The following is a 25,673-nucleotide window of genomic DNA, read 5'->3' as shown; positions in this document are numbered from 1 at the left end:
TCCTAGGAATGTAGTGTGTATTGCTGTGATTTCCATGCTTCTGAGTACAGAAGATTTGTGCTTTTCAGCACAAACAGCCTGGAGCACTCTTTAAAATGAGCAATCAACTCACTATGAATAAAACTAATTTTGTCTGAAGTCCGATAAGAAACTAGAAGACACCTCAGCTGCAAGATGATATGCTGAGAAATCTCCTTTCCTAGGGAATACACCCTGACCATTACAGATTTCTCATGAGGATCTGCAGTTCATTCACTCAACCCATGCACCCTTTTGCCAAGATCCGTGCACTGAATTGAATCCCTGAACAGCTAATGAGACTTGTTTGGACGTTGTCTTTGTGGACAGTAATGGTGTTCAAGTCTTCCTTTTCCTTAAAAATATCAAATATATGGTTTATCGTCAAGTCTGAGATTTAGCAACTTACCTGCAAAAATTCAAGGACAGGTCGTAACTAAAAAAACCAAAATCAGAAGAATTCGGTCATAAGGTCTTTTCACATTTTATTTGACAACAGTGGGCTGTAAATTAATTACCAATTACATGGTAGTACTGAGGTTTTCTGGTCCTTCACACCACAACAAAATAAGCAGGTGCAAGGCTGAGGTTTCTGACTGGAGTAATTATTGTGTTTCGGGTAGTGGGCACAGTGAGAGTCCTTGACAGAGCCGGCATTACTGGTAGGCGGCATTACTGGTGGTTCTCTTCTTATTGCGTAAGAAGTTGCTGACCTCAGTGAACAAAAGTAAATGCAGCTGGGACAGAGAAGGCCTCGTACACTAACAGGATAAGCAGGGCCAGGCCATGGACTTTGTAAAATTACTCTTATCCCAGAATAAGGCTTTTATTAAGTGCTTTCAGCTTCAATGTCTCCAGATGTTTTCGAACTTTCTCTCCAAGCTCATTGTTTTGGGGTCGAAAATGTCCACCTGGACCATTGCATGTGTCTCTGCAAGAAATTTAAAGCATCATTTGTATTTATAATAAACAGGGAAACTACTTGGGAATGCTGACAAAATCCAAAGAGGCACTCATGATTTCTTTTTTCATAATGAACACAGAGGGTATTCCATTACTTATGCAGAACTGGAAAAGTAGTGAAACTGCAGAAAGAACACTTAACTGTTGGCTTGGCCAGTTAGGAAAGTTAACCATCTGACACAGGTAAACACAGACTGACCGAGTTTTACATTTTATCCCTGTAGGAACACAGGATGTGATTGCCAGAACAAGAGTAACCACATGAAAACCTGGTTTGCCTTAAAAACGCTGAAACTTCTGTAGAGGAGCAGTACGTTCTCTGTCATCTAGTGAAATACCACCCCCTCAACAACAACAAAGAACCTTTCAGTGACAACATAAAGGATTGGGACTTCAGTGTTTGCTAATAAATTTTTGCTTCTGTTTTTACAAACCCAAAATAATAGGGAAGATTTCAACAAGTAAATATCAATACCCAGAGTTGTCTAACGTTGAAAACTATTTTCCTTTTTTTTCTGAAACAGATATCTAAGATTTAAAAAAGAAAGACACTTATGGTTATAAAACCACTCACCCAAGAAAGGCACCATCCCGCACTGTATTGCTGTGGAGGAGGAAGGTCACTCTTTAGTTACACAAGCTGACCCAAATCCCCATGTTCTGACAAGCAGTGTCATAAAATGTAAAAAACAGCACTGAGTGTGACACATCTACATTTTTACAGCAAATTCTTTTCAATCAGTGCTGTAGTATTCACAAGACAGCAATCAGTGTTTTGTCAGAGACCTCACAATACTGTTTTAAAGTTTAAAGGCTGAATGGGATTTCAATGCAAATCAAATTATTCCCCTCTAAAAGTAAAGCAGACATTCAAATCTCTTGACAGCTCTGAAAGTTTCAGGTTATCTTGCACATCCTGGTATCTAAGCCACATCATGACCACTTTAAAGAGAGGACAACTGTTGGACAGAAATGAATTCACTTGCTCCAAGTCCCACAAGGACTGTGAAAACAGAAGGTTAGAACTCAGGACTTTCACCTGTGCTGCTCTGCAGTCACTCATCACCCACACTGCCGGCTGCAATGTGTGCTCGGGGAGGGTGAAGCTCGACAGAGCAAATGTGAAACACTCCCAGGAAAAGCCGGAGAAAAAAGCACCATGCCAGGGGGAAATTCTAAGGGCCCTTTCCTCTGCAAGCTTTAATAAACACCTAACCAAAAAGGTCACTGAAAAGCAAAAGTCACTGGTCCAAGAATGTTGAATGTCTCTTGAGAAAGCAAGCAACTGCCCCAAGTGTTAGATCATACTGATATAACCAAAGCCAATGTGTCATGTTCACAGCTGCTTTCTGAAGTAAAATGCAGAGACTGAATTTGCAGTGCAAATTTGCTCAAAGTACTAGATCTGCATCCCACTTGTGATAGAGCCCCTAGAGGATCTCAGTATGACTTTCTATGCAATTCTGAAAGGGATGCTTTGTTGTGCATAGGTAAAACCCTATAAAATGAAGGCCTTGTTGCCTTTGTAAAATCATGGCCTAGTCCTGTTACTTTGGCTAAGTAGAAAAGGATTCTGGGTAATGACTCAGCTGGAAGAGAGGTGGAAAACAAGTTACGTAACTGTAGAAAACAAGTTACATAACCATCATGTGTTTACGTCGTGGTTTATGGTAGTTGGTTAAATTATGTTTGTTGTATTTTAAAAGTATGCAGCTGATAAAAGCCTAATTGCTTAAAAAGGCCTGGTTTTTGCAATAAATGAGCTCCCTTTTGCACCTGCCTGAGGACTCTTCATTGCTTCTTATCACAACAATGCTGACTTCAGATTCCTTTCCATTCCTCTCTCCTAATTTCAAATTATACCTACCTTGCTTTTTTTGCTGATTCTTCTTCATCTTCTTCTGAGAGTGCCTCCCCAATCTGTGGAAATTCAGCTCTCACCATCTCTGAAGTAAGAATCATGTTGAACTCAGCTTCGTCTGTCTCACTAAAAATTAGTAAGATGATGAACAGCTTGTTTTTGTCCTTTTGAAAGTATTTTTTTTAGCCAACAATAACAAAAGTATGTTTTATGTAAGAGGGACTTTGTGCTTTTGCCTTTGAGGATCTCTTGGGACAGGTTTTGACACATCCATACATCCTGGGACTGGTTTAGACACAGTCAATCACACCATATACAGAATAGAGGAGAAACTTACTGGTCAATTATGTTCTCCTTGTCTCTCTCAGGTAAGTCAGACAGCACTGGTGGTACATCTCTTGGAAGCATATCTAAACTGTAAGGATCCCTGTGATGGAAATGGTACCAGTTCAATGTATTAATACTAATGGTATTTTTGTATTTTGAAGCTCCACAGCAGTTGCAGTTACAATGAAGATGATGTACTTTTAAATATTCGCAGAAAATCTGGGTGCACCAGAAACTGCTGTGATATGAGGGAATGTGAGCCTGAGAGATGTTGGCTACCACTGGGTGCAAGTGTCTGTAAGTTAAAGGTTTTACAGACAGACAGAGTTTGCGCCTCCTGGGGTCTTCTAGGACTGAGTCAACAAGCTTTCACAAGAGATGTTATTGAAAGCCCAGACTGGAATTCTCCTTCCTTGGGCTAGCCGTTTCTTCTAATGATACTGCTCTTAATCTACCCTTCTAGGAGTCCAGTAGGAGTTTTTTCTGCTGGTTTTGGATTTCTGAGCAGCAATTAATTCCACCTATAGGGCCACTTTCATGTGTGGGACTAGTGACGGATCAATATAGTTACAGGCAGCTGAAACTAGTGCAGGGTAGAGGCATTGTATATTCAAATTCTTACCTAGGTATTGTATTTGTCAATGTGGGAATGTTAGAAAAAGTGGAATATTCCAACGGTGAGAATTTTCTCCATTCCATTACTCCACAAATCACTTCCTGAAATGACAAGTGCTACAACAATCAGACCTCTAATACATAATGCAGTGGGGAGAGAGGTTTGCAGGACAGAGCATCTCGTCTGAGAATTGAATTCGGGGAGCTGAATATTTCAGATCCTTCCATCACTATAAGGAAGTGAAAATACAACACTGAACATATGGAAAGAGCAAAAAACCACTCAGGCATAAATAAGAGACGTGGATAAAGCCTAAGTAGAACTAGTTATTCTGACCCGTGTACTGACTATTTAGGTGCAGGCATAATTTATATTTGAAAATACCTTCTATCTAGAATGACTCCACCTTTCATTTTGATTCCTTAGAGCAAGTTCTCAGCAAGAACATACCCAAGGCAGGTACTCATACAACAAACCCAAAAGGCCATACCTTGTGATCCAGAAATTTCTTTTGTGTGACTGGAATACTGGATCCTTTGGGGCATTCCTTGGTAAGGGTATATTTTGGATGAGGACAAAGATGATATTCAATATTTGATTCACAATAGGCCAAAGGAAGTAAAAATGGAACTAATCCTGGAGTGGGGTTCTAAAAACAATGAAGAGATAATTTTAATAAATTGTTCTGAGCATCGTAACAAATAAAATTAGTGAAAATTCAGTTCTTACAATTAAGGTAGTCTCCCCAGATGAACAGCTTTGTCTCACTGTGACTGTTCTGTTTGGTGTGATCCTTCATTTTCTGTCTCTTCCCCTCATCCTACAATCTCGTCTGATTTATATGTGATCCCTACTGTCTAAAATACAGCAATTTAGCTGTTGTCTCCAAGTCTGGAAGAAAAAACTATTGCCTAATTACTCTGAAATCCATTGCTGATTCTCTGAACAGTTCAGAATCCAAGAAAGGAAGCTGGGCTCGCTGTGGTGGAAGCTAGTGAACATTTTGCCATCAATTTCCCTGCACTAGCATCTGTTTCTGGATAAAACCCAAAGCTGGGTAGTGTGGATCAAGCTGTGCCTGGCTTTTACACTGATATGACAGAGGGATGAAAGAGGTGCACAGAGGATCTCATCAGCAAGTCCACTGGAGTCCTGGCTGCGTGCAGGGGTGACAAGTCTACATCACAGATATTATGCCAAGATCACCAGACTAGCACAGTGGGCTCTGGCCCCTTGTAGCTAAGAAGTGCTGGGAGCCAGAGCCACCCAAGCCAGGCCCAGTGCCATGCTGGCTGGGAGATCTGCCTGTGCCCATGCACAGCACTGCTCTGAGCCCTACAGCTGTCTCTGCCTGATCAGAGGCACCTCGGGGACCTCTGGGCTGTGCTGCACTGTGTGGGAATTATCTCTTGCAGCTGGTGCCAAGTAGCACAGTCTACATGACAACAGTAACAGAAAACCCTCCCATGCAAGTGGTGGTGATTTCTTGAATCTCTGGGCCTAATAACTTGGAAATGTGGTTTGGGATGCTCTGAGAACTCTTAGAAACTGTAAGGCAGCAGGATGCAATGCGAGCAGAGTTTGACTTCACTTTTCTCTGTTCACCCAAGGATTAGGCAGAACTGTAGTCCCCCAGCGGAACAGCAGGGAAAGACTGCATCTGTCCTACTGACCTGGGCAAGAGTGTGAGGTTACAGAAGGACTGAGATGCCAGGATCATGGCTTTTCCTCTAACATCCAAATAGGGAAACAAATGGAGAAGCAGGGAGGGGTTCCACTGTGTTCCCAGAAATCCTGTGATCGCTGATCATTTGTGGAGTGTCATACTGAAAGGGTCTCCAGTTCTCTGCTTTCACTGGAATTTTGTCTTATCATCCCTCCCCTAAACTGATAAAAATACACCCTAATCTGAAATGGTGCCCCTCTCAGTGGGATTGAGCTCTGTGACTCCTATCCACCAGAACTTGCACCATGAAGGATTACTCTCACTCTGGATAGTTTTATAACCAATCTGAGTAAGAAAACTGCCCATAAATTCCACATCAGGCTTCTGATGAAACAAGCACACTTCTGCTCCTTCCTTAGGTTCTTCATGGAAGTCAACTCGTACTTACAAAAATGCGAAGTGGGTTGCTCTCTGTTGGGTGGACTAAAGCTTGGGGAGGAACCAAGTTTAAGAGGCTGATATCCCCTTCTGCTGCTTTTTTGTGAAAATCTGTCCTCTGAGAGAGCTGCTTCTCAGGAGCAGGAACTACTTGAATCAATTCATCCTTGAAAAACACAGACATCAAAGGTTTTCAGAGTGTAGTAAATCTTTCAGTACAAAATGCTGAGGTAAAATTAATCAAATAATTGTAGAAATGTAGCATTAGGAGTGACTTTGTTACCTGGGCTCCCTGCCTCAGTGGTCGAGAAAGTTTTACAGGTTTGTAACTTGTAGCTGCATAGTGTGTACAAAATGGCTGATACTTCATAATGTTGCAATGCTGAGGAACCTAAATTCAAAGAAAAAAGATGTGCAGCAGGAAATGACAATAATCACTTTCTGTTAACTCATAAATGGAATGGAATGTTTGGCTTTATCATGGACACATCACATCTCCATGGTAAAAGACACTTGGAACACTACTGCAGAACACAGTAGAAAACCAAAACTCTGAGAAGCCATACTTCACTAGGACTTTGATGTTTGAGGTACAATAATTCCAGCTGAGGTGATTCATCTCTGTCCGGAGAGAGGGGACTACTGCTGGCTGTAAGCTGGTTACTTATAGGAACTGGTGAGATTTGGTTTTAATAAAAGCATGCTAATCATACAGCCTCATTAAGGTAACATTTTTACTGGGCTGCACAGAGGCCACTGAATCAGGCTGAAAACGCTTAACTGGACAGGTAAGAGAAACATGAGGGAGCTGTACTGACTCACCTTCAAGTCGTAAAAAGGAAGAATGTGTCTGACTTTCATGTCTACAGATTCAATAGGAACTAGGCCAAGAGCATCAGGTGCCTGAAACAGAACAGTATTTAAAACCAGTAATATGGATGGCATTTTGTTTTGTATTGGCAGCAATCCATGAGTACAGCTAATTGAAAACATACGGAAATAATTATGCAAATATTTATTTTACATAGCTTGATATTTCTGCTGTTCCTTCTTAGACTTTGGCATTTCAGTTTTTTTCTTTCTTTCTTTTTTTCTGAAGAATGCATGTTAATCAGCTCTGAACATTAATGTATTGCTCACAATTTTCGGATACAATTAGGAGAATGAAAAGATTTTTTTACTGTTTTAAACAGAACCCTCAGTAAATCTGAAGTCCTGAATTAATTTGTCAGAACCCCAGAACACCAGCCACATTGTGAAATTTTAATAAAGGGACTACCAACCCTGGAGCCAATGTCTTCAACAAAATTCTATCTAGACTGCTGACTAACATTTTAGTTACTATACCTACCAAATAACTGTGTAGTTCATGTGAACCGTAAAAGGGGAATTCAAAAGGCAATATACGATCTTCAGATATGCTGGAAGAAAAGCCCTTATGTTCTTCACTCTTTTCTGGTTTGCTGAAACTCCTTCTTTCTGTCATGATTGGAAAGCAAATATTAAGATTTTGTAATATATCTTAATGTACTGTTTCAGAAATGGAATCAAGTCACAAAACATATTTAACATTTTCCTAAACCGGGATGTCTAGTAATTTTAATATAAAAAGTAAGTTAATACTTCCTAAAGACTTTAAATGTCTCATCTACAAGACATGAGCACAACACCTTGAATAGCAGACAGATTTAATTTCCCCTTTCCTAAAAAGACATTACAACCCACTCCATCCAGCACAGTTCTCATCAAGGCTGAAAGAAGTCAGAGGCCTTTCTTACACTTAATGTCATTACACCTTCTATTTGTAGCATTCCTGCATCTTCTGCATCCTGGGAATTAAAAGTACCTATCTGAAGGCCGGAGATGGAACAGTGTTATGGGGAATTGTAAGGTAGAACTGGGTTGTGAGCTGTTACACCTGCCTGCAGAGGCACACGGCAGCACAAAGGAGCACATGGCAGCACACAGAGGCTCGTCTCCACCGGAGCCTGGGGGGAGGAGGTGTCACACGGCAGAGCCCTACGGAGAGGAGCCTGCCGGGAGCTGACAGAGGAGTGAACAGCAGCGAGCACCCCACAAAAGGACATTGAGAAAGTGTTGCTGAGTGGCAGCACGGGATAGGTCACATAGTGAAGATTGCCATACAAGGAAATACTGTGCCTTAGAAAAGAGTACAAAACCAGCTCATTCCTTCGAATAAACGATTCAGATTCCCTGGCGGTCTGGGTCCAGGATTCAACCACCGACAAGTGTGTCTCAGGAGCTGTCAAACTGTGTGTCTACAAGGGACTGGGAAATAAGAGATCCAAATTCTTCTCTGTCTCCCATATATCCAACTGTGACTCCCATCCAAAGCCAGTTTTCTTCTATGATCTTAAATAACAAGTCACTTTTCCAGACCAGCACTTTCATTTCAGTGTGATAAAAAAGTGATTGATTAAAAGCACTTCTATGAGAAAACAATGAGGACAAAAACTCAACCCAGTACTGGCAACCTGGCAATGTGTCTCATGGTTCCTACTGTATCATTTCACTGAGTTCAGACTTCACCACATTCAGGTGTCTTTCCCCCTTCCATCCCCCCTGCAATAAGCTCTTCTCATCCTGTGTCTCTCACCTCTTGGGCTCCCCCTGATCTGTTCATCTCCCTGTTTCTCATGCAGTCCCATCTGCCCTTTCATTGTTCCTCAGGCCTATATGTACAATCACAGAACGGCTGGGTTAGAAGGGACCTTTAAAGACCACCTAGTCCAACCCTTCTGCCAGGGGCAGGGATATCCATCACTACATCAGGTTGCCCAAAGTCCCATCCAACCTTGCCTTGAACAGTTCCAATGATGAATCCACAGCTTCTGCCCTGTTATTATGTAGATAAGCTGCATGGCTCCTAAGAATACGAATTTTTAAAATCTGGTAAATACTGTGTATGAAAAACAGATGTATTTTGACTACAGCCATTTCCACCTTTTAGCAGGGCCTGTTGCCATAGGACACGGGGTAATGGTTTTGAACTAAAAGAAGGTAGTTTCAGAGTAGATGTAAAGAAGAAATTTTTTTGCAACAAGGATGGTAAAACACTGGAACAAGTTGCCCAAGGAGGTAGGGAATGCCCCATTCCTGAAAACATTCAAGGACAGGTTGGACAAGGCTCTGAGCAACCTGATCTAGGTGAAGATCTAGGTCTCTGCTCATTGCAGGGAGGTTGGACTGGATGGCCTTTTAAAGGCCGTTCAATCCAAATCACTCTATAATTCTACCTTGTCACACTTCTATTTTTTCTGGAAGACTCCTTTATAAGGACTCTGTCTTTAATATGTAATGAACCTGACACTGCAGCAGAACCTGAACTATCATAGCCCATGGCCAAAATACCAACTTGTTCTTCTAATACTTACCAGACACAGAGCCCTCCTCCAGACCTCCAGCCTCCCTGGTCAGTCCACGGAACAGAAGCAATAAACGATTTAGACGAATCTGAACCAAAATCTGAGAGAATGATTTTTAAATTTAGGTTGAACACCCTAAGATTTACAGCCATAGAAATACAGTGTATGTGTTACATCTGTATTTATTCTCCAGAGCTCACTCAGAAATCTCTATTTAAGAATTTTTAATATAGTTTTCTGTTCAGGAGAAAATGAGAAGGAAAGATGTAGAAAGGATCTCAATACTATAATGACATTACACAATAAATACAGTTAAAACCTTAATTTAGTCTTACACATTAATCAGACTTTTTGGCTAGGTCCTAATCCTTCAGCTGTGTTTACTGGCATATACAGATTAAACAGAGGGTGAACAGTCAGTTAACCAGGGCCATATGAATATTTGTGGCTCTGAGAATGAGGAGAGTAAACAGCAACCTGCACTGTGTTTTGCCCAAACCCCACAGGGTAATAATGAAGAATACAAGGTTTTAATACCACATGGGGCCATTTAGTTACTTCCTTATTTGTGCAATACAGAAAAGAGCATTTAATTTCAAGATCTCAATATTGTGAATAGATTGAAGAACATCCAAACTGGACACTAGAAGAACAGGACATTTCCATCTTGCTTACTACATTAAGATTTATTGGGGAAAGAGCAGTGGACATGCAAGATAATATTTAAACCAAAAGAAATAAGTGATTTTACTGATTAGTCTTTTTCTTCCAGGTCTATACCTCCCTTATTTAAATTTATACCTGTTGTTTCCCATGTTTCCATCATGTACCATTGCAAAGATCCTCCATCATCAGTAACGTCAGAGGAGTGTGAAGGTGCTGCCCTCTCCCTCTACTTTCCCTCTCCAGATTAAGTGTCTCCTTACAGAGTGAGTGCTCTAAGCCCTTGGTGGCTCTACTCACTTAAATAAACTCACTCCAGTTTATTAAAGTCTTTCTTGTACTGGTGCAATATTTTATATGCATTTTCAAATCTTCTTTTTTGTACAAAAGTATTCTTTAGTTTAAAAAAAAATCTGAATTTATCTGCATTTGTTTAGTATCAATTCCAATATGAAAGACCAGCTGAATACAAAACTTACTCCAGATCCTTATTTCCCGGTGAGGTAGGGGCATATTTACCAAACTACCAAATCCCTAGCAGGCTGTGAACACTCCTTATGTGCTGCTTGCACATTCTTTTGTGCTGTTTCCCAGGTGTCATGCCATCACACTGTACTCTCGTTGTTTGCTTTACCTTGTATGCTGCTTGTTGGAATTTCCTGAGCATCCTCTTTCTGCTGTCCCAAGGGTCATTACGGAGCAAGTCGAATGTGGGATGGGCACTTGGTTGCTGCATGATGCATTTTTAAGAAAGGAAACAGAAAAGAAAAAGGACAACCCTTTTTACAACTAGATAAGGGAGAACTTTTCTCCATCCCAAGCCATTCCTTGGCTTGAATCCATATGTTACTTCTAAATACTGAAATTAAGTCCAGTGAAAATATTTGCAGCATTGGCATTTAACCAGAAGTCTTCACTGCAGGGCTTAATGGGAGGTAATCACCAAGTACTAGCAGATGTAGTATGGGGAATGCAGAGATAAGATGGCATGGTCTGCATCCACACAAATGACCAACACAGACTACAACTTAAGTGCACTCTACGGGCAGTTGGACAGCAGACAGAATGGACAGGGGCTCTACCAAATGCATACTTCATCTTGCACAGACATGAAGTTGGAATAGCTGTAAGGACTCAAACCAGGTGCTCAGCAAAACCTTTCTCCAATAATAGCACATACCCAAGGAAGGGTGAAAGATGCCCCAGAGAAGGGCAAAAAAAATCTAAGTACCAGAAAGGTTCCTGTCAATCTAACCTGCAGGCAGAGGCTGCAAACTTTGTGATATGCTTAACCTTACAATGAGGCATGACAAAGCTTCCCCTGAGAGATCTTTCAGAAACAAGCAATATAAGTCTCAGGTTAGGCCTGCAGATCTCCACTTGACTCTCATACTAGATCAGAACATTAGAAGATGAGTTGTGCATGTAGCATAGTGCTTGCCCTAGCTAAAAGTAAAATGGGAAGTAAGGCACTGATACAGAAGTAGGAATATCAGGAGGAAAAGTATTCAATGTCAAACATCTATGGCTGTTTGTTAGCTTGGGAGGTGATAATAGAGCATGCACATAGCAGGCTATAAAAACATATGAACAAACCTGCTCAACATGCCGGGTAACACGTCTAAAGGAGACTTCTATTTCATCCCTTTGGAACTCCTGTTCTATGACAGGTTCTCCTCTTTGGATCTAATTTGAAGAAGAAGCACATTAGCACAAAGCACCCAGGGAATTCTTTCCTCCATTACAATTAGTGAAACTCACAATGTAACATTATGGAGGTGCTTCACAAAACACAGACTTCATTCTCTTCTAGGGAGGGATTATTGCAACCCTTAAGCAAGTCAAACCAAGTAAAAAAAAGTATTTTCAGATCTGAGTTTCAATCAAATCTCTGTCCTAATGCAACATGGTTTTCCTTGCATAGCCAGAATCAGCAGGTAAGAAAATAGATGCTTCTAAACAAAGTTAACATACATCTAATTCAGTGATACACCAATCTCACAATTTAGATCCCTTTTTTACTAATTTCCTTTTTAGTATTAAATATAATGTTTTATATTGCCTAATTCAGTGTATAAATCAAGCCTTTATCCTATGTATAAATAATTTCACTCCCACAACCAGTTGGAAGTCAGTGGGATGTCAGAAGCTACTTGAATAGACAGGAGGCAGGATAAGAGGGACAGGCTCCACCTGTCCCTGAGGGCTGTGCCACACAAAGAAAGATATTTCCTGCCACCAAGCAGTGCTTATTGCTGTTATCACCTCTGTGGAAGAGGACCTGCAGTCTGTAGTGACTGGAAGAAACCAAAGAGAGAGAGGGTGAAGATGCAGAAGTACAACCTGATACTATCTCCCCACGGCTCTGTGTGGGAGTACTGACTGGATCTAGCTCTTTGAATGTGAGCCATTCAGAACAGCAGCTCCTCAGAGGTACGACACAAACAGAGGTTTGGATGTGGTCTTGGTGCTGACAGGATTATGCTGGAATGTGGCATTCTGATGAGACTGGGTGGCTGGGTGCAAATCTGCTAGGTTGGGCAAATATTGTTATATTTCTGGTAATACCTTACCCTTCTCTCTGTCTACCTTAAAAATAAAACCATCCCTGAAACAGTGATGCCCAGGCACAATAAAGATATGACTGCAGTAAAAAGCACAACTAGCACAGGTTTGCATTGATTAACAAAGAAAAACTGAACATGTAGAGAGCTTGATACAATTCACTAGTGCACTGCATAATCTGAAAGTATAAGTTTGATTTCAAATTTACAGAAAAAACATCAAAGATTAACCTTGTATTGCTCTTCTTCCCTTTGTCGGCTTTCAATAATCTCTTTTTTAAACTCCACAGAGATTGGATCACTTCCCTTATGAACTTGCCTGCATTTGCAGTGGAGACAAGAAAAATGCTTTACTTAATGCACAGTTTGCTTTATTCAAAGGCTAACAGACTTACTCTCCTCTTCCTGAGGTGCCTAGGTGTCCATGACATTCAGTGCATGAGATGATCTGTGGATTTCAAATAAAACCATGATGTGCTTACAGACCCAACTACGTTCTGCTTTGCACCATTTGATGTACAACAGAATCATAAAATAAGTAAGGTTGGACAAATGTCTAAAATCATTAAGTCCAGCCATTAACCTAACACTGCCTAACACTCCACTAAACTATGTCCACATCTATCAGTGGGACATATCAGCACTACATCTACATATTTTTTGAATGCTTTCAAGTGTAATTCTGCTCTCACTTCATTATTCATTTTAACCTGAATATATTGACAACCATGACAAAATCTTCTTTTGCCCTTAAGGGGCACAAGATGAGATGTCTGAGAACAAGGTTAGGCAAACAAGATTTTGAGCAGGTTTCTTTTTGAATGGAACCATAAGGCAATCAAAGACCTCATTGGGTACTACTATGGATTACTACTGAGTCTGCTCTTAGCAGGAGAGAAAAAAAATTAAATAAAACAACAGTAACTTAGGCTTAAAACAAACCTATTGGGACACGAAATGGCACCGTTCTGCACTAGCGGATATTTCATACATCATTCATAGAGGCCTTGGTTAAGCAAATCCCAGTCTTGTTAACATGGTTAATTAACATGGTTAACTGACATGGTTAACTAATAATTACCGCTTTAGATGATTTGCTTCCTCTTCCTGAACATTTTGTTTGACTTTCAATTGAAATATAGTGTCCTTCATCTGCCTGGTTTTTATCCCTTCTTTGCCTTGGGACAGGGCTGCAGGAACATCAGAAAGCCATATACACCTCAGTCTAGATTGGGTTTTTAATTGTGAAATCCCTCCATTAAGATAACTGTACCCATTAATACATAAAGCTAAGGTGAGATTTCTCACAGAAACAACAGTTACATCACCTCAGCAATTCTGGAGCCAAGTTCCTCATCAGACCTACAAATAATGCTAAGACCAAGTTTATGCTGCTTAATTACCTTCTTTTATGTCCTTTATCTTCAATTTGCCTGGTTCCTGAATCAAAACAGTAGCTACAGCATATGGATTTGACAAGTCGGTGGGGAATCTGAGGTTCTGGTATTCAATTTCCTATAAGATATAAATTAATAGGAAGAAATAAAAACATGGAAGATTTCCTGCCCAGAAAAGTACTTGTAATTATTATCTTTTCACACCTTTAGTTTTGGAATAGGCTTTGACTGTAGTTGGCTGAACCGGTCTCTTCTCCACACTATGGATTTTCCAGACACAGCTTTTTTCTCTGGATGACATTGTTGTTCATCAAAATGTTCTTTTCTAGATGTCAGAAGGACACATATTGCTTTCATAAGTACTCTCTAAATGGCAATAAGTCCAATTTTTTCCCAAAAAAATTAAGTACAGCCCAAAAGGCTCAAAACCCCCTGCACCTTGCAAGGCCTCAGCAATAAGAATAATAATGAGTAGGAATGATAGAAGCTGAGGATGCTCAATACTTCTTTAAGGATATGTAACTTCTCATTATATTTATTTTGCTTGTTTCACTTCATATAGATTAAGGATGTTCTGAGCAAAGAGTGTAAAAAAGCAGGTATATGTATCAAAAGTAGAATTACATCAGTGCACTGTAAGTCTCCAAAGATACCAATGCTTAAAATGATCATAGGAAAATGGTATAAAATCCTATTACATGAGTATTTTTTAGAACTGGGCAAAAATACTCAAAGACCAGTCAGCCACACATACATCAGAGCCAGATGTGGTGTTGATGTTCCTGTGAACACACACACATAGGGTTTTGAGTGAAACTCTAAAATCCGTAACTGCATGGCCATTTGTGCTGTTCCATACTCAAATGGGGAATACTTCACAGTTACTTTGACTTTTCCATTGCCTGGAATGATTCCTGTGATTAGAGGAGAAAAACAGTAAGAGTCCATATAACATGAGCCCACTTAAGTATGCTGGAATTGATTCTGGGCTACTTTTTTTTAAACAACTTAATGTTTGAGAGGATGGCAGGAGGCATGGAAAATATTTCAGGTCTCAAAGCATCTTTCAAAAACTATGTCCATTGCCAGATAATAGAAGATATTTTACAATAGCTGAGAGGTTTGACTGTAGACCTATAATATTTCATACTGCTGTGAAAATGACTGCCTGTTTATATGTAGAAATTCTTCACTTGCATCTGCTAGACTTAAGTCTTTGGCACTTTCTGCTTTCATGGACAAAGCATTATAAACATATTCCTCTGTGCTTTTCCAAGCTAGGGGACTCATACGGATTTGATGCATTACCTGTCTCTGCTTGACCTTATTTCCTTACTACCTCTTCCATTATTTTCTTAACCACTTTAACCACCATTCATATCCCTAAACATTCCCAACCTAAATGACTCTATGATTACTCTGAGCACAATGGCTTTAAGTAGGAGCTGAAACTTTTTAGTGCTTTAAAGATGGCCTTCAGCCATATTTTCAGGCTACCAAAATTTCTGACTTAAGTTTTACTGGGATAACCCTTTTTTTCAGAGATACTCTTCTGGGAAGACAAAGCCCACACAGACTCTTTGGAACATCCCATATTTTGGCAGAGCTCGCATTTTGTCATAGCTGGACATTGCCTAAAGGAACTTACAGCCAAGTTGGCTATTTGCCATGAGGCTGCAAATGACTGGCTGCATTTACCTGCAAAAACTTTACCAGAGGCAAAGGTTTTTTCTGTACAGCACTGAATAGACTGTCACAAGTAACTACACTTCATACATACAGATTTAACATTTAGAATTTTAAAGAAGTCAGTCTACCAAATGTTGGCTGGACAGTGAAGGCTCTGTGAGGCTGAATAATATCAATGTGGAATTCAAAATCTATGGGACAGCTGCACTGCAACGGGATAACATACTCCTTACTGAAAAGAGATAAAAGAAGAATTAAATTAATCAAACTACAGTTGTTCATCAATTACAAGTTGGGAAATTGTATTATACACACCATGCACTAAATTACCTGCATTCAGAGGGGTGGGTTACTTATTAATGTGAAAATCATAATTCCTCACTGTTCCAAAATAGCAAAATATTTCAGATCTTTCATTCCCCCAGGAAATAAGAGCTGAATCTTGATTTGAATGCTGGACATTACTTTCTCCTACCCATACAGAATTTGATTACAGAAAAATTTTAAAAATCTGCTTTTTGGAAGTTATTTATGTCCATCCTCAAATTCTTACAGACTGTAATATCTAGCAAGTACAAACAATGCAAACTGGAGCAATGAGTACAGAACCAGAAATCAGCCTTTGCCCATGGCCCTCCTTGTGAAAGATGATGAGAAAAGAAAGTATTGAAAACTCCAACACAGAATGACTGGACTTCAACCACTGTAGAAATTACGATGCTGGGCCTAATTTTCGTAATAGCCCTTTATTTCTCATGCACGTTGTGTGAGGACTATTAGTATACATCTTTTCAACCTGTGTTGCCTTTGTATGCAACTGTTTTCACAGACCAAACTGAAACACAAAAGCTTTGGTGCACCACCATTCATCACCCTGCACATCAAGATCCATTTACACAGGCTTATTTCTGGATTTTATCAACTGTCTGACTGAAATCCTACCCTGCTGATCAGCAAAGAATGCATGCTACACACAGTGTTCCTCTGGAAAGCACATTTTAAAATGCCTAAAGAAATAAGCAATAATAGCCAAGCTCTTTTATCTCTGCCTTACTATGGCCTGTTCACAAAGAAGATGCAATGGCAGACTGGGCAGGCAATTTGTTTTAGGGTATAGTGCAGCTTGAACAGTAGCCAAAGTGCCTCAAAAACAAGCCAAATATGCCACCTGTTGCCTGATGGACCTTCTGTACCTAAGGGGAATGGTGGGTGGTAAAATACAGATTTTATCCTACATTTATGGAAGTAAAAGGCAGTTTTTCCATTAACTTCATGGGCTATGGACTGAGCCCAGATTCCACTGGGTTCTGTAAAGTACCAACTATCTCAGAGAGCTTTCCTCTTTTAGAAAGTTTTTAGTAGTTTAATGCTGAAAAATACTGGTAAAAATTAAGGTTTGAAACCACAAGTTTTCTCTTCAGGAATTCTTCCAAATTTCCTCAGGAGTATCTTCGAGCATCCCTGCTGTGTTGAAAAAAATTCTCATTATTTAAAATTATATTTTGTTCTCTTTCTAATATCTTCTCTGTATTCTGAGAATATGAAAGTTCTGTATACTTCAGTACTAACAGGAAGCAAATACCAGAATCACATCATGCCTAGAGGCCCCCAGAAAGTCAGGAGTTATGTTCAGTCCTGTGAGAAAGCTGCAATGTTACAATTCACTGAAGTTTAACAGACTAAAGGGGATTAGAAAAACAAACAAACAAAAAGACACAAATGTTACTCTGCAATGCTGGACTCATTTCTACTGCAGAATTTTGCATGTTTCTTATATGTGCTTTGCCTATTTATATTTCCGTGCTTCAGTAAAATTCATGAGTTACTTTCAACTCACAGACTATGATGAAACCACCTGCTAAGACTTTCACTTCCTAGAATTCACTCAAATCTTTACACTCATAAAAATCACCATAATTTTAACTAATATAGCCAATATACTGCAGAACTAGACCCTAATAAACAGAACCTGCCTTCTCCTTTTCCTCTTCCCAGTTCCTATTAACAACTATTACTGATTACTTCATGAGAACAGTCAGCGTTACAGCCATGCAATAGACAGAGTAAAATGAAGTCTAAGTCATTAAATACTTTTAAATACAAGAAGCAAAAAAACCCAGCTCCATCTCTACATATGTTTAGCCTGCACAGCATTTACTTTATGGTGAATGGCACCTGAAACAGTTTATATACAGAATTATTTTTCAGTCCAGATGGTAGCTGAGTTTCTTAAGGCTTTCAAGACATCAAGTTGTACAAATAGAGAAAAATGAGATTTTTCAGTTTTTGAGCATGTCTCACAAAATGTGGACAAATGTCTGTCCTTAACTCACCTCTGACCAACTGATACATCAGACAGATTTATAAATGATGGAAATTCTACAATATTCATAGCAGGGTAAGCATGCATGGGAACAACTAAGGTATCATCTCCCTGCAAACAAACAAACAAACAGGTGCAAATATTTATCTCTTACAATTAGTAAGTCATAGAATCATAGAATGTTAAGGCTTGGAAGGGACCTTAAAGATCATCCAGTCCCAATTCCCACTGCCATGGGCAGGGACACTCCCACTAGACCAGGCTGACCAAGGCCTTATCCAACCTGGCCTTGAACACTGCCAGGGTTGGGGCACCCACAGTTTCCCCTAGGCAGCTGTTCCAGTGTCTCACCACCTTCACAGCAAAGAACTTCTTTCTAATATCTAACCTAAATTTCCTGTATTTCAATTTGTACCCATTACCCCTTGTCCTATCACTACATTCCTCATGAACTGTCCTTCTCCAGCTTCCCTGTAGCCCCTTTCAGATACTTGAAGGTTGCTATGAGGTCTCCATGCAACTTTCTCTTCCCCAGGCTCAACAGTCCCAACTTTCTCAGTCTGTTATGGAAGTAAAAAGTTTCTCTAGTATTTGGCCAGTAAGACTTTGGGCATAGAACATCTTCAGGATTATCACTGTGTTGTACCTCAGAATGTTACTATTCTACCTGCTTTCAGTATCAGTCTTTCCATACTTTATGCAAATCTCTAGAGCTCCTCTGAGCCTGCTCAGCTAAGAAATTACATCAGTGTGGCACAAAGACTGATCTACTGGCAAAGAATAGCAGAATAAGTTATATAACCTTACCTACAGCTCTGGGATGTTTACAGAGAAAAAATTTTAATGTTTAAAGTTAAATACTCCAGTCAAGACTTACTGGGAATAAATCCATGTGTCTCTAAAAGATTTTTATCATTATCATCATGCTCTAATAGTTGTTTCATCCGACTCCTCATCCCATTACAACTCTAGCTATACTTTGCAATGAATCCCCACCTCACAGTGAATTCGAATGCAGTCATAGTAGTATCGCCACTCATCAGGACAAAAATCAACAGTAACCACAAGGGACAAACCAGGGACAAGCCGGTGCTGGAAAATGACCCAAAACAAGATAAAAGGTGTGTAAGAGCTGCTTATATGACACAAAACCTGTGCTGCATGCAAAGAGCAGCGTGAAGATTTTCTGACACTTACTGTTTTGCTGTATTTTATCTGAAAATACATTGTCTGGGGTGGTATTATGTGAAGGTTTAGTGCATTGGTAGAAATATTTATCAGCTTCTGCAGAACAAAAGAACACAAAGACCACAAAACACTTTACAATATAAGAGGTCAATTAAGAATGCCAACGGTACTTTTTGTAAAACCTTCCATAGCAAAGACATAATCAATTTTACTTTAGTAGAAATAATACTAAATATGCTCTGAATTCAAAAGAAAATTATGCAAAACGTATATCCCATGTCTTTATTCTTTGGAAACAAGTCACAATTCTTAACCAAGGAATAAGTTAGTCTTGCTAGAAAGATGCTACTATTGAATCAAATTCTGGTGCTGTTTTTCTTACGTGCAAAAGGAACAAATAATGAAACAATTTATTGACCACTTCTAGGAACATCTGAAACAACAGGAATTGTATAATACTCTGTGGTTCTGTCTTGGTTTTCTAGCAACAAACCTTAGGATGGTGGCAGTTCAGCCAAGCCTATAAAAGCCTCCTGCATTTGTTTACTTTCATTATATTTGGAGAACCTAGGCCACCATAACCACCCAACCTCTGTCTCAACACACTTAAAACATGAATAAAAAAGGCAGACAAAGGCAGAGCAGAGAGTAGAAAAGGAAATACCCAAACCATTCACAAGGAAAGATAATCAAACCTATGCATACAATTTCCTTTCTCAGAATAAATTGTTCTTGGCAAAAGACCAGAGGTGCTTTCAAAACTTTCCCACCAGTGAACATGTCTGCAGACACAGTGACAGTCCAAGGACATTTTGAAAAAACAAGTCTCCTGTGGAGTTAAAGCCCAAATCCTTCACTCATGATGTGCAAACCACATATCACTAACACTGATGCAGACATGGGAAACAGGGAGTATAAAGGAGGGTGATGCTCACAGCCTGGTACTCGTCTCTTTTGTAACCGCAGGGCCACTGAATTTAAGTGCTGCTTTTTAGAGCGCTCCACAGAGCAAAGGCCTCATGACCACAAGCAGTCGACTCAGATTCTGCTGTCCTTTTATGAGCCCCAAGGGGATCCCCACTCCAAAACTTACCAGCATCTGTTGGTGATGTTTTCCAACTTCATACCCTCCATAGTGTAACACAGCAGGCTCAGCCTGTACAAACCTGCTCCTCTGAAGTTCTGAATAAATCTCTATATATCAAAAAATAGAGAGAAAAAGAGACCAGAAACACACATGATGAGTGGTACTTACATTGATGTAGTCTAGTTATGCTATACTGATGTATTACTGAAAGAAAAAGATATTATTTCTCCTTTTAAGTGGGCATGAGTTTATAAATGGAAAGTCATGGCAGCATCCACTACCCCAGCAGATCCATGATCCTGCCACTAGTTCATCTCTTGGCATCATGGCTTCAACAAGCCACCCCAAAACTTTAGGGTCAGCCAGGATCAGCACAGCCACTATTTACTTCCTGACTACCCCTCCCATTATTTGGGCTCGCAGGAAGTTGCAATTTAAGCAACAGGATGGGAGTTTTCTCAGTCAATTGCAAAACAAATAACAGCCAAGTGTCTCCCAGAATTGCCACGAGGCTGGGAACAGTCAGAGAGCAGGAACTTACTTGATTCCAGCAGGTGATGGGGGACAGCTTGTCTTTTTTCAGGTTCCTCCACGAGGTGGCTCAGGACACTGGGTACTTTCTTCAAGGACCCCCTAGAGACAGTAATGTCTGTGGAGGCCGATGGAACCAGATCCATGTTAGGACAGAAACAGGATCTCAATAGCACTAAAATTCCTCAGTGCCTGGGGTCAAACAAAAACAACATAATGATCAAAATGTCTTCTCTTGCACTGGAAACATCTGCTGCCTAAAACTGCCTTGAAACATTTAGGAGAGGGAGCTACTTTTTCCCTGCTGAAGTAGATTACTCTGTGTGTGTGCTAAGTACAAGGAGAGAATGATTCCAGGAAACCTGGCTCCCACTGCAAGGCCTAGCACTTTGGGCATCTGTTCTAAGGCTTGTTGGGGACATCTGCCTTTCAGGTCTGTGTAAAACACCTCTCTCTTCCTTATCCCCCAGCAGAGAGGAAAAGAGGAGGTTCTGTCAATTCCACCATCTGAACTAATTTCTGCAGAGATGTTCTTCCAATGTCTCCTGGGTGTTTGAGTTGTTAACTTGCAGATTAATTTTTAATTTTTAAATATTAATATGAGGGATAAGAAAACTGGCATTTGAATCTTTTGTTTGGATAGCACCATCTGGGTTATTAGTTCAGTGAAGATAACTGCAAACGCTGAAAGCCACGGGCATTACAGATCCTGTGTTAAGTATGCAGTTATCAGAACATAAACTTCTCTAATGACGAGTGCAAATTTTACATAATAAAGACACCAGACATGATCCATCCACCAGAAATTATCTTTGTAAATATAGCACACAGAGCCCTTGACTCTTGTACGAACTGGAGAACTGCATGGAGAAAAAGACACGATACTTTTGGAACAAGTACTGAATTCAAAAGCCATGCTGGGATTTTCAGTCCTCAAGCAGGCACCACTCAACAGTTTCAAAGCTGCATTACTCCACCTCCCCCATTACATTTTATGGTCTCATCTCTGGTATTTGTCTGGTTTTCCAGTCTGCTTTCGATCTTTCAGGCACAACTTGAGAGGTGCTTCAAGCTCATAAAATGCTGGTTTGACTTATGGCTCTGTGCAGTATTAAATAATAAATAAGCAAGAAGCTCAAAATAATGTGCCACCAGGACCCTGGCCTTCATAGTATTTTCCACTCAATAACTCCAAGCACAAATTTTCCACTCACAACAGAAAACCTGTAAAAGGAGCTGCATTATTGTGCACTGCAGTAAATTTCTTCTGAGGTAGCAAGACCAACCACACTCAGACAAAAACACTGCCAAAAAATTTCTAAACATAAGGATAAGGCTTACATTTTTTCCACTTGTGTTCTTCAACTTTAATTTGTACCACTGCCACCCTCCTTCGCCTGGTCAGCATTCCGCATCGGGAACGCAAGGTTGGAAAAGGTGTAGGCAGACAAAAGTCTCCTCAAAGGATTCCTGGTGTAACCTTTTCCATAATTTACAGTGATGATGCCATCACGGCTCACCAACTTCAATAACACTGCGTGTTGCTCAAAGGGCTAATACAGAACAAATCCTTAAGGTCCTGGAATGTCTGAACACCTGATATTCTTAAATTTTCCAGGACAGCTGTGTCTATCGACTTTTTGTGTGTGCGTGTGTGTGTGAAGCCAACAGAGCTGTGAAATCCTGAGAGCCCATGGCAAAACTCACCCCAAACGCCCTCAGACCCGGCTATCGCCCTTCTCCTTGTCAGCGCTCGGGCTTTCTAATCCCTTCTCGTGCCTCGGAGCTCCTCGCACTCCTCACCCCACCAAAGGATGCGGTGCAAAGCCATTACAACTGCGTGAGGCTGGAAAAGGCATCGCTGTACACACAGCACGTACCTCCTGCTGCCACAGCCGCCCAGCCCTCCCGGAGCCCCGGCAGAGCTCGGTTCCCCTTCTCAGCGCTCCCGGAGCCCCGGCAGAGCCCGGAGCCCCGGCAAAGCCCGGTTCCCCCTCTCAGCGCTCCCGGAGCCCCGGCAGAGCCCGGTTCCCCCTCCCAGCGCTCCCGGAGCCCCGGCAGAGCCCGGTTCTCCCTCCCAGCGCTCCCGGAGCCCCGGCAGAGCCCGGTTCTCCCTCCCAGCGCTCCCGGAGCCCCGCGGCCCGGCCCGGCCCGGCCCTCACGGCGGCCGCGCGGCGGTCGCTCGGCAACGAGGCAGCCGCGCTGGGCCGCACCAGTCGCGGCTGGGCGGGGTCCCCACAGCGGCACTCCAGCTCCTCTCATGGCGAAAGTACAAAAACCAGGAAAAACAACTTCTCTTTTTTTTTTTTTTTTTTTTTCTCCCCCCTAGTAAGGGTCGTTTTCAGGATTCCCAGTGTGGTCGCAGACAGAGCAAAGGCACTTCTTTCCCTTTAAAAACTTGGTTTAAAACATATTTTGAATGTTTTATTACAGTTTAAAAAAAAACCCAAAACCTTCTTCCCCCCCCCACCCTTCCCACCCCCGCTTCCTATATGTTCTCGCTTTCAGCATTAAAGAGCCATCCCTTGGAAAGTAATCCTGAAAACCTTTCTTCAGTGTATTTTTCATACCACCCATAAATTATGAGGGCTTTTTAACCTAAATGGGTACAGGGGAGAAGGGGAGGCAAAATTTTCTTCCTTTTTTTTTTCTTTTTTTTTTCTTTTTTTTTTCTTTTTTTTTTTTCCCCTTCAGACAGGCGATCTGGACCAAGAATAAAATGATTCACTTTCAGTTTTTCTAACACAGAGGTAAAATGTGTCCAAAAGTAGTGCAGCATTCATTTTGGATAAAAAAATAAGGAAGAAAAGCTTCAGATCATAAAATTCAGATCCCAGGACATAGTTCCCATACTTAGTAAGATGTAATTGCTCTTGGTTAGGAAAAATTATGCCTACAACCTTGACATGATGTCTTAAATATAGGCTTAATATAGAAAGCCAGAAATATTCCCAGAATGTTTTTCTTCCTAACACATTTGTAGAATAAAATTGTTCACTTTCAGTTTTTCTAACATAGAGGTAAAATAGAACATATTTCTCCTCCCAATTAACACATACATCAGTCTGTTTGGACAATGATAGTTGAGTGTAAACCAAAAACCATGTCTGCTTTCGCATCAGAGGGTTTAAACATGATGCATCTCTGGAGAAGCACTTTGTAAAGTTTCCTGGAAAGCAGCAAATGAGTAGAAAAAGTAGGTGAAAAGAGGGGATTATCAGCCAACAAACCTTCATATTTCCTTGGGAAGGCTGATATAAATAAAGGTTGTTAACCAGGATTTAAATAGGTGATTCTTGCCTCAGTTTCGTCTCTATATTCTAGACGTCAGATGAAAAATGTGTGGCCTGATTGTCAAGCTGTAGTAGAGGCATTGCAAACAATTTAATTATTTAGCAAAGGAAGGAGAAAAATTAGTTATTTCCAGCACTAATGGAATTTTTAAGTATTAATAAATAAATACTTACAATCAAAGTTGGTTAGTGTTTGATAAGTAAACAATCCTACAATCAGAGTAGTACAAAGCAAAGTAATTTCTTTTATTTACTCCTAAAGTTAAAGTGAAAAGTCCTTCAAAATTGTGTGAACAAATTCAGATGCTTTTTTCCTGGTTTAGACATGGGACTTGAAAGAAATTCCATCTGTGATAAATTTACAAGGGGTATACTTAGTAGGTATAAAAGCAAATGCACACAGACATTGTTTAATTAAACACAATTCTAATTTGGGGCTCTGTGAATTCTTGATAATAATTCTCTGTAGTCTGCTGCTGCCGTTAGGTTTCCCAGCTCTCACTGTCTGTCCCACTGCGCTGACATCTGCTGCAGTTTAAGCGATGGTTTGCACAGGTAAGAATTTCCCAGGTTTTATTTTGCATCCATCTTCTTTCAAATGCTCAGCCTGACCATGAATAAAATGGGAGGGTCACAAAATATTCATTCACACCATTGGTGCTTAAATCCAGCATTCACTCTCCAAACTCCTAGGCCTATTTTGGAAAAAGCCCCACACTCCAAAGTACATTCAGAAGCAAAGCTCTCTCCATTACATAAATACAAGAAAGAGTGCTGGGTTTCAGGCAAAGATGCTGCAATATGAATAGAATAATAAAATTTTCCTTCAGCCAAAGGAAGAGAGAGAAGGACTTGGCACCCCACTGAGATGATGCAGCATTGTCAGTGTGGTTTCTTCAGACTACTACAGTGACATTGTCTGGCTGCCTCTCAGACCCCCTTTCAACAGTTTGTTCAACCCTTTGATATTTTCAACCAAACTCTGTGGGAAAACATGTCTTCAAGAAATGAAAGTCACTACAAATTTAGCAAGGAAGTCACTACAAATTTAGCAAGGAAGACTGAAGCATTTGCCATTTTGGGGGGAAAGGATGCTGTGTGAATGTGGTGGATGAGCAGGACAGAGCTAGTGTGGGGTTAAGCAAATGCTGCTGCTTGCCTGACTGCTGCTCGCCTGACTGCTGCTCTGGGACTGTGGGGAGAGATGAGGGTGGTGTGTAGGGAAACAGGGAGCATTGCAACTCAGCGATCTTCCTGAGCACATATAGAGAGGAGCTGGAGTCAGAGTGGGCATAGAAAGGACAGCACTTGCTAGGAAACCCAAATTCCTTCATTGTGCTGCTCGGCGCATGACTTGTTTAATCCAATGGCTAGATTTTCAGTGCACAGGCAATTAGCCATATTTTTTCTAGTCATTGACTTTACTGGTAAACCTGGAGCACATCTGTGTTCTGGGCACCCCTTCATTAAATTTGACCTGTCTGGTGGTGGTAAATTGGAAGAGGTGGTAAAAGATGTTTTGAGACAAGCTGAGGACTGTCGTGCTCTGAGAAAGAGCACTGGTACACAATGCAAACTTTGGCTCTTTTTTGAAGCCATATTCAGTATTGTGCTACAAGTGAATGTGACAAGCAAGGGTTTGGAGTGCCTGCCTTGGCAGCTG

At 40.7% G+C, this 25,673-nt stretch overlaps 1 protein-coding gene across 5 annotated transcripts; it reads right to left on the bottom strand.

Moving 5' to 3' along the window:
- Positions 1-486: 486 nt before the first annotated feature.
- On the bottom strand, positions 487-22,837 carry CFAP221 (cilia and flagella associated protein 221). 5 transcript variants are annotated; one of them, XM_042041685.1, is made up of 25 exons: positions 22,425-22,837; positions 20,728-20,909; positions 20,193-20,293; positions 19,109-19,195; positions 18,908-19,003; positions 17,922-18,022; positions 15,717-15,820; positions 14,654-14,813; positions 14,104-14,224; positions 13,906-14,017; positions 13,584-13,692; positions 12,734-12,821; positions 11,535-11,624; positions 10,573-10,668; positions 9,285-9,375; positions 7,241-7,368; positions 6,712-6,792; positions 6,173-6,280; positions 5,900-6,055; positions 4,276-4,434; positions 3,792-3,886; positions 3,180-3,269; positions 2,849-2,968; positions 1,556-1,585; positions 487-949 (listed from the first exon to the last, which is right to left on the bottom strand). In XM_042041685.1, exons 2-25 carry the CDS (start codon positions 20,861-20,863, stop codon positions 826-828), a joined length of 2,583 nt encoding a protein of 860 aa, XP_041897619.1. In that variant the 5' UTR covers positions 20,864-20,909; positions 22,425-22,837; the 3' UTR covers positions 487-825. The 5 variants fall into 5 exon arrangements, with proteins under 5 accessions (XP_041897619.1, XP_041897620.1, XP_041897621.1 ...); XM_042041686.1 differs by having other exon boundaries at positions 22,598-22,837; XM_042041687.1 differs by lacking the exon at positions 1,556-1,585 and having other exon boundaries at positions 22,425-22,835.
- Positions 22,838-25,673: the final 2,836 nt, after the last annotated feature.

Source organism: Corvus kubaryi, unplaced genomic scaffold, assembly GCF_017639235.1.
Source record: "Corvus kubaryi isolate FWS band 111438036 unplaced genomic scaffold, C.kubaryi_AGA036_p1.0 37396, whole genome shotgun sequence".
NCBI lineage: Eukaryota > Metazoa > Chordata > Aves > Passeriformes > Corvidae > Corvus > Corvus kubaryi.
This window is presented reverse-complemented; position numbering and strand designations above follow the sequence as displayed.

What these genes read in the sequence shown, in the direction of transcription:
- CFAP221 (XM_042041685.1), bottom strand. Translation starts at nt 20,863, where the DNA reads ATGGATCTGGTTCCATCGGCCTCCACAGACATTACTGTCTCTAGGGGG. An exon ending in AGAAATTTCTGGATCACAAG is followed by an intron (nt 3,887 to 4,275) that starts GTATGGCCTTTT and finishes TTGTCATTTCAG; the next exon opens with GAAGTGATTTGTGGAGTAAT. An exon ending in TTGACAAATACAATACCTAG is followed by an intron (nt 3,270 to 3,791) that starts GTAAGAATTTGA and finishes TTTCCATCACAG; the next exon opens with GGATCCTTACAGTTTAGATA.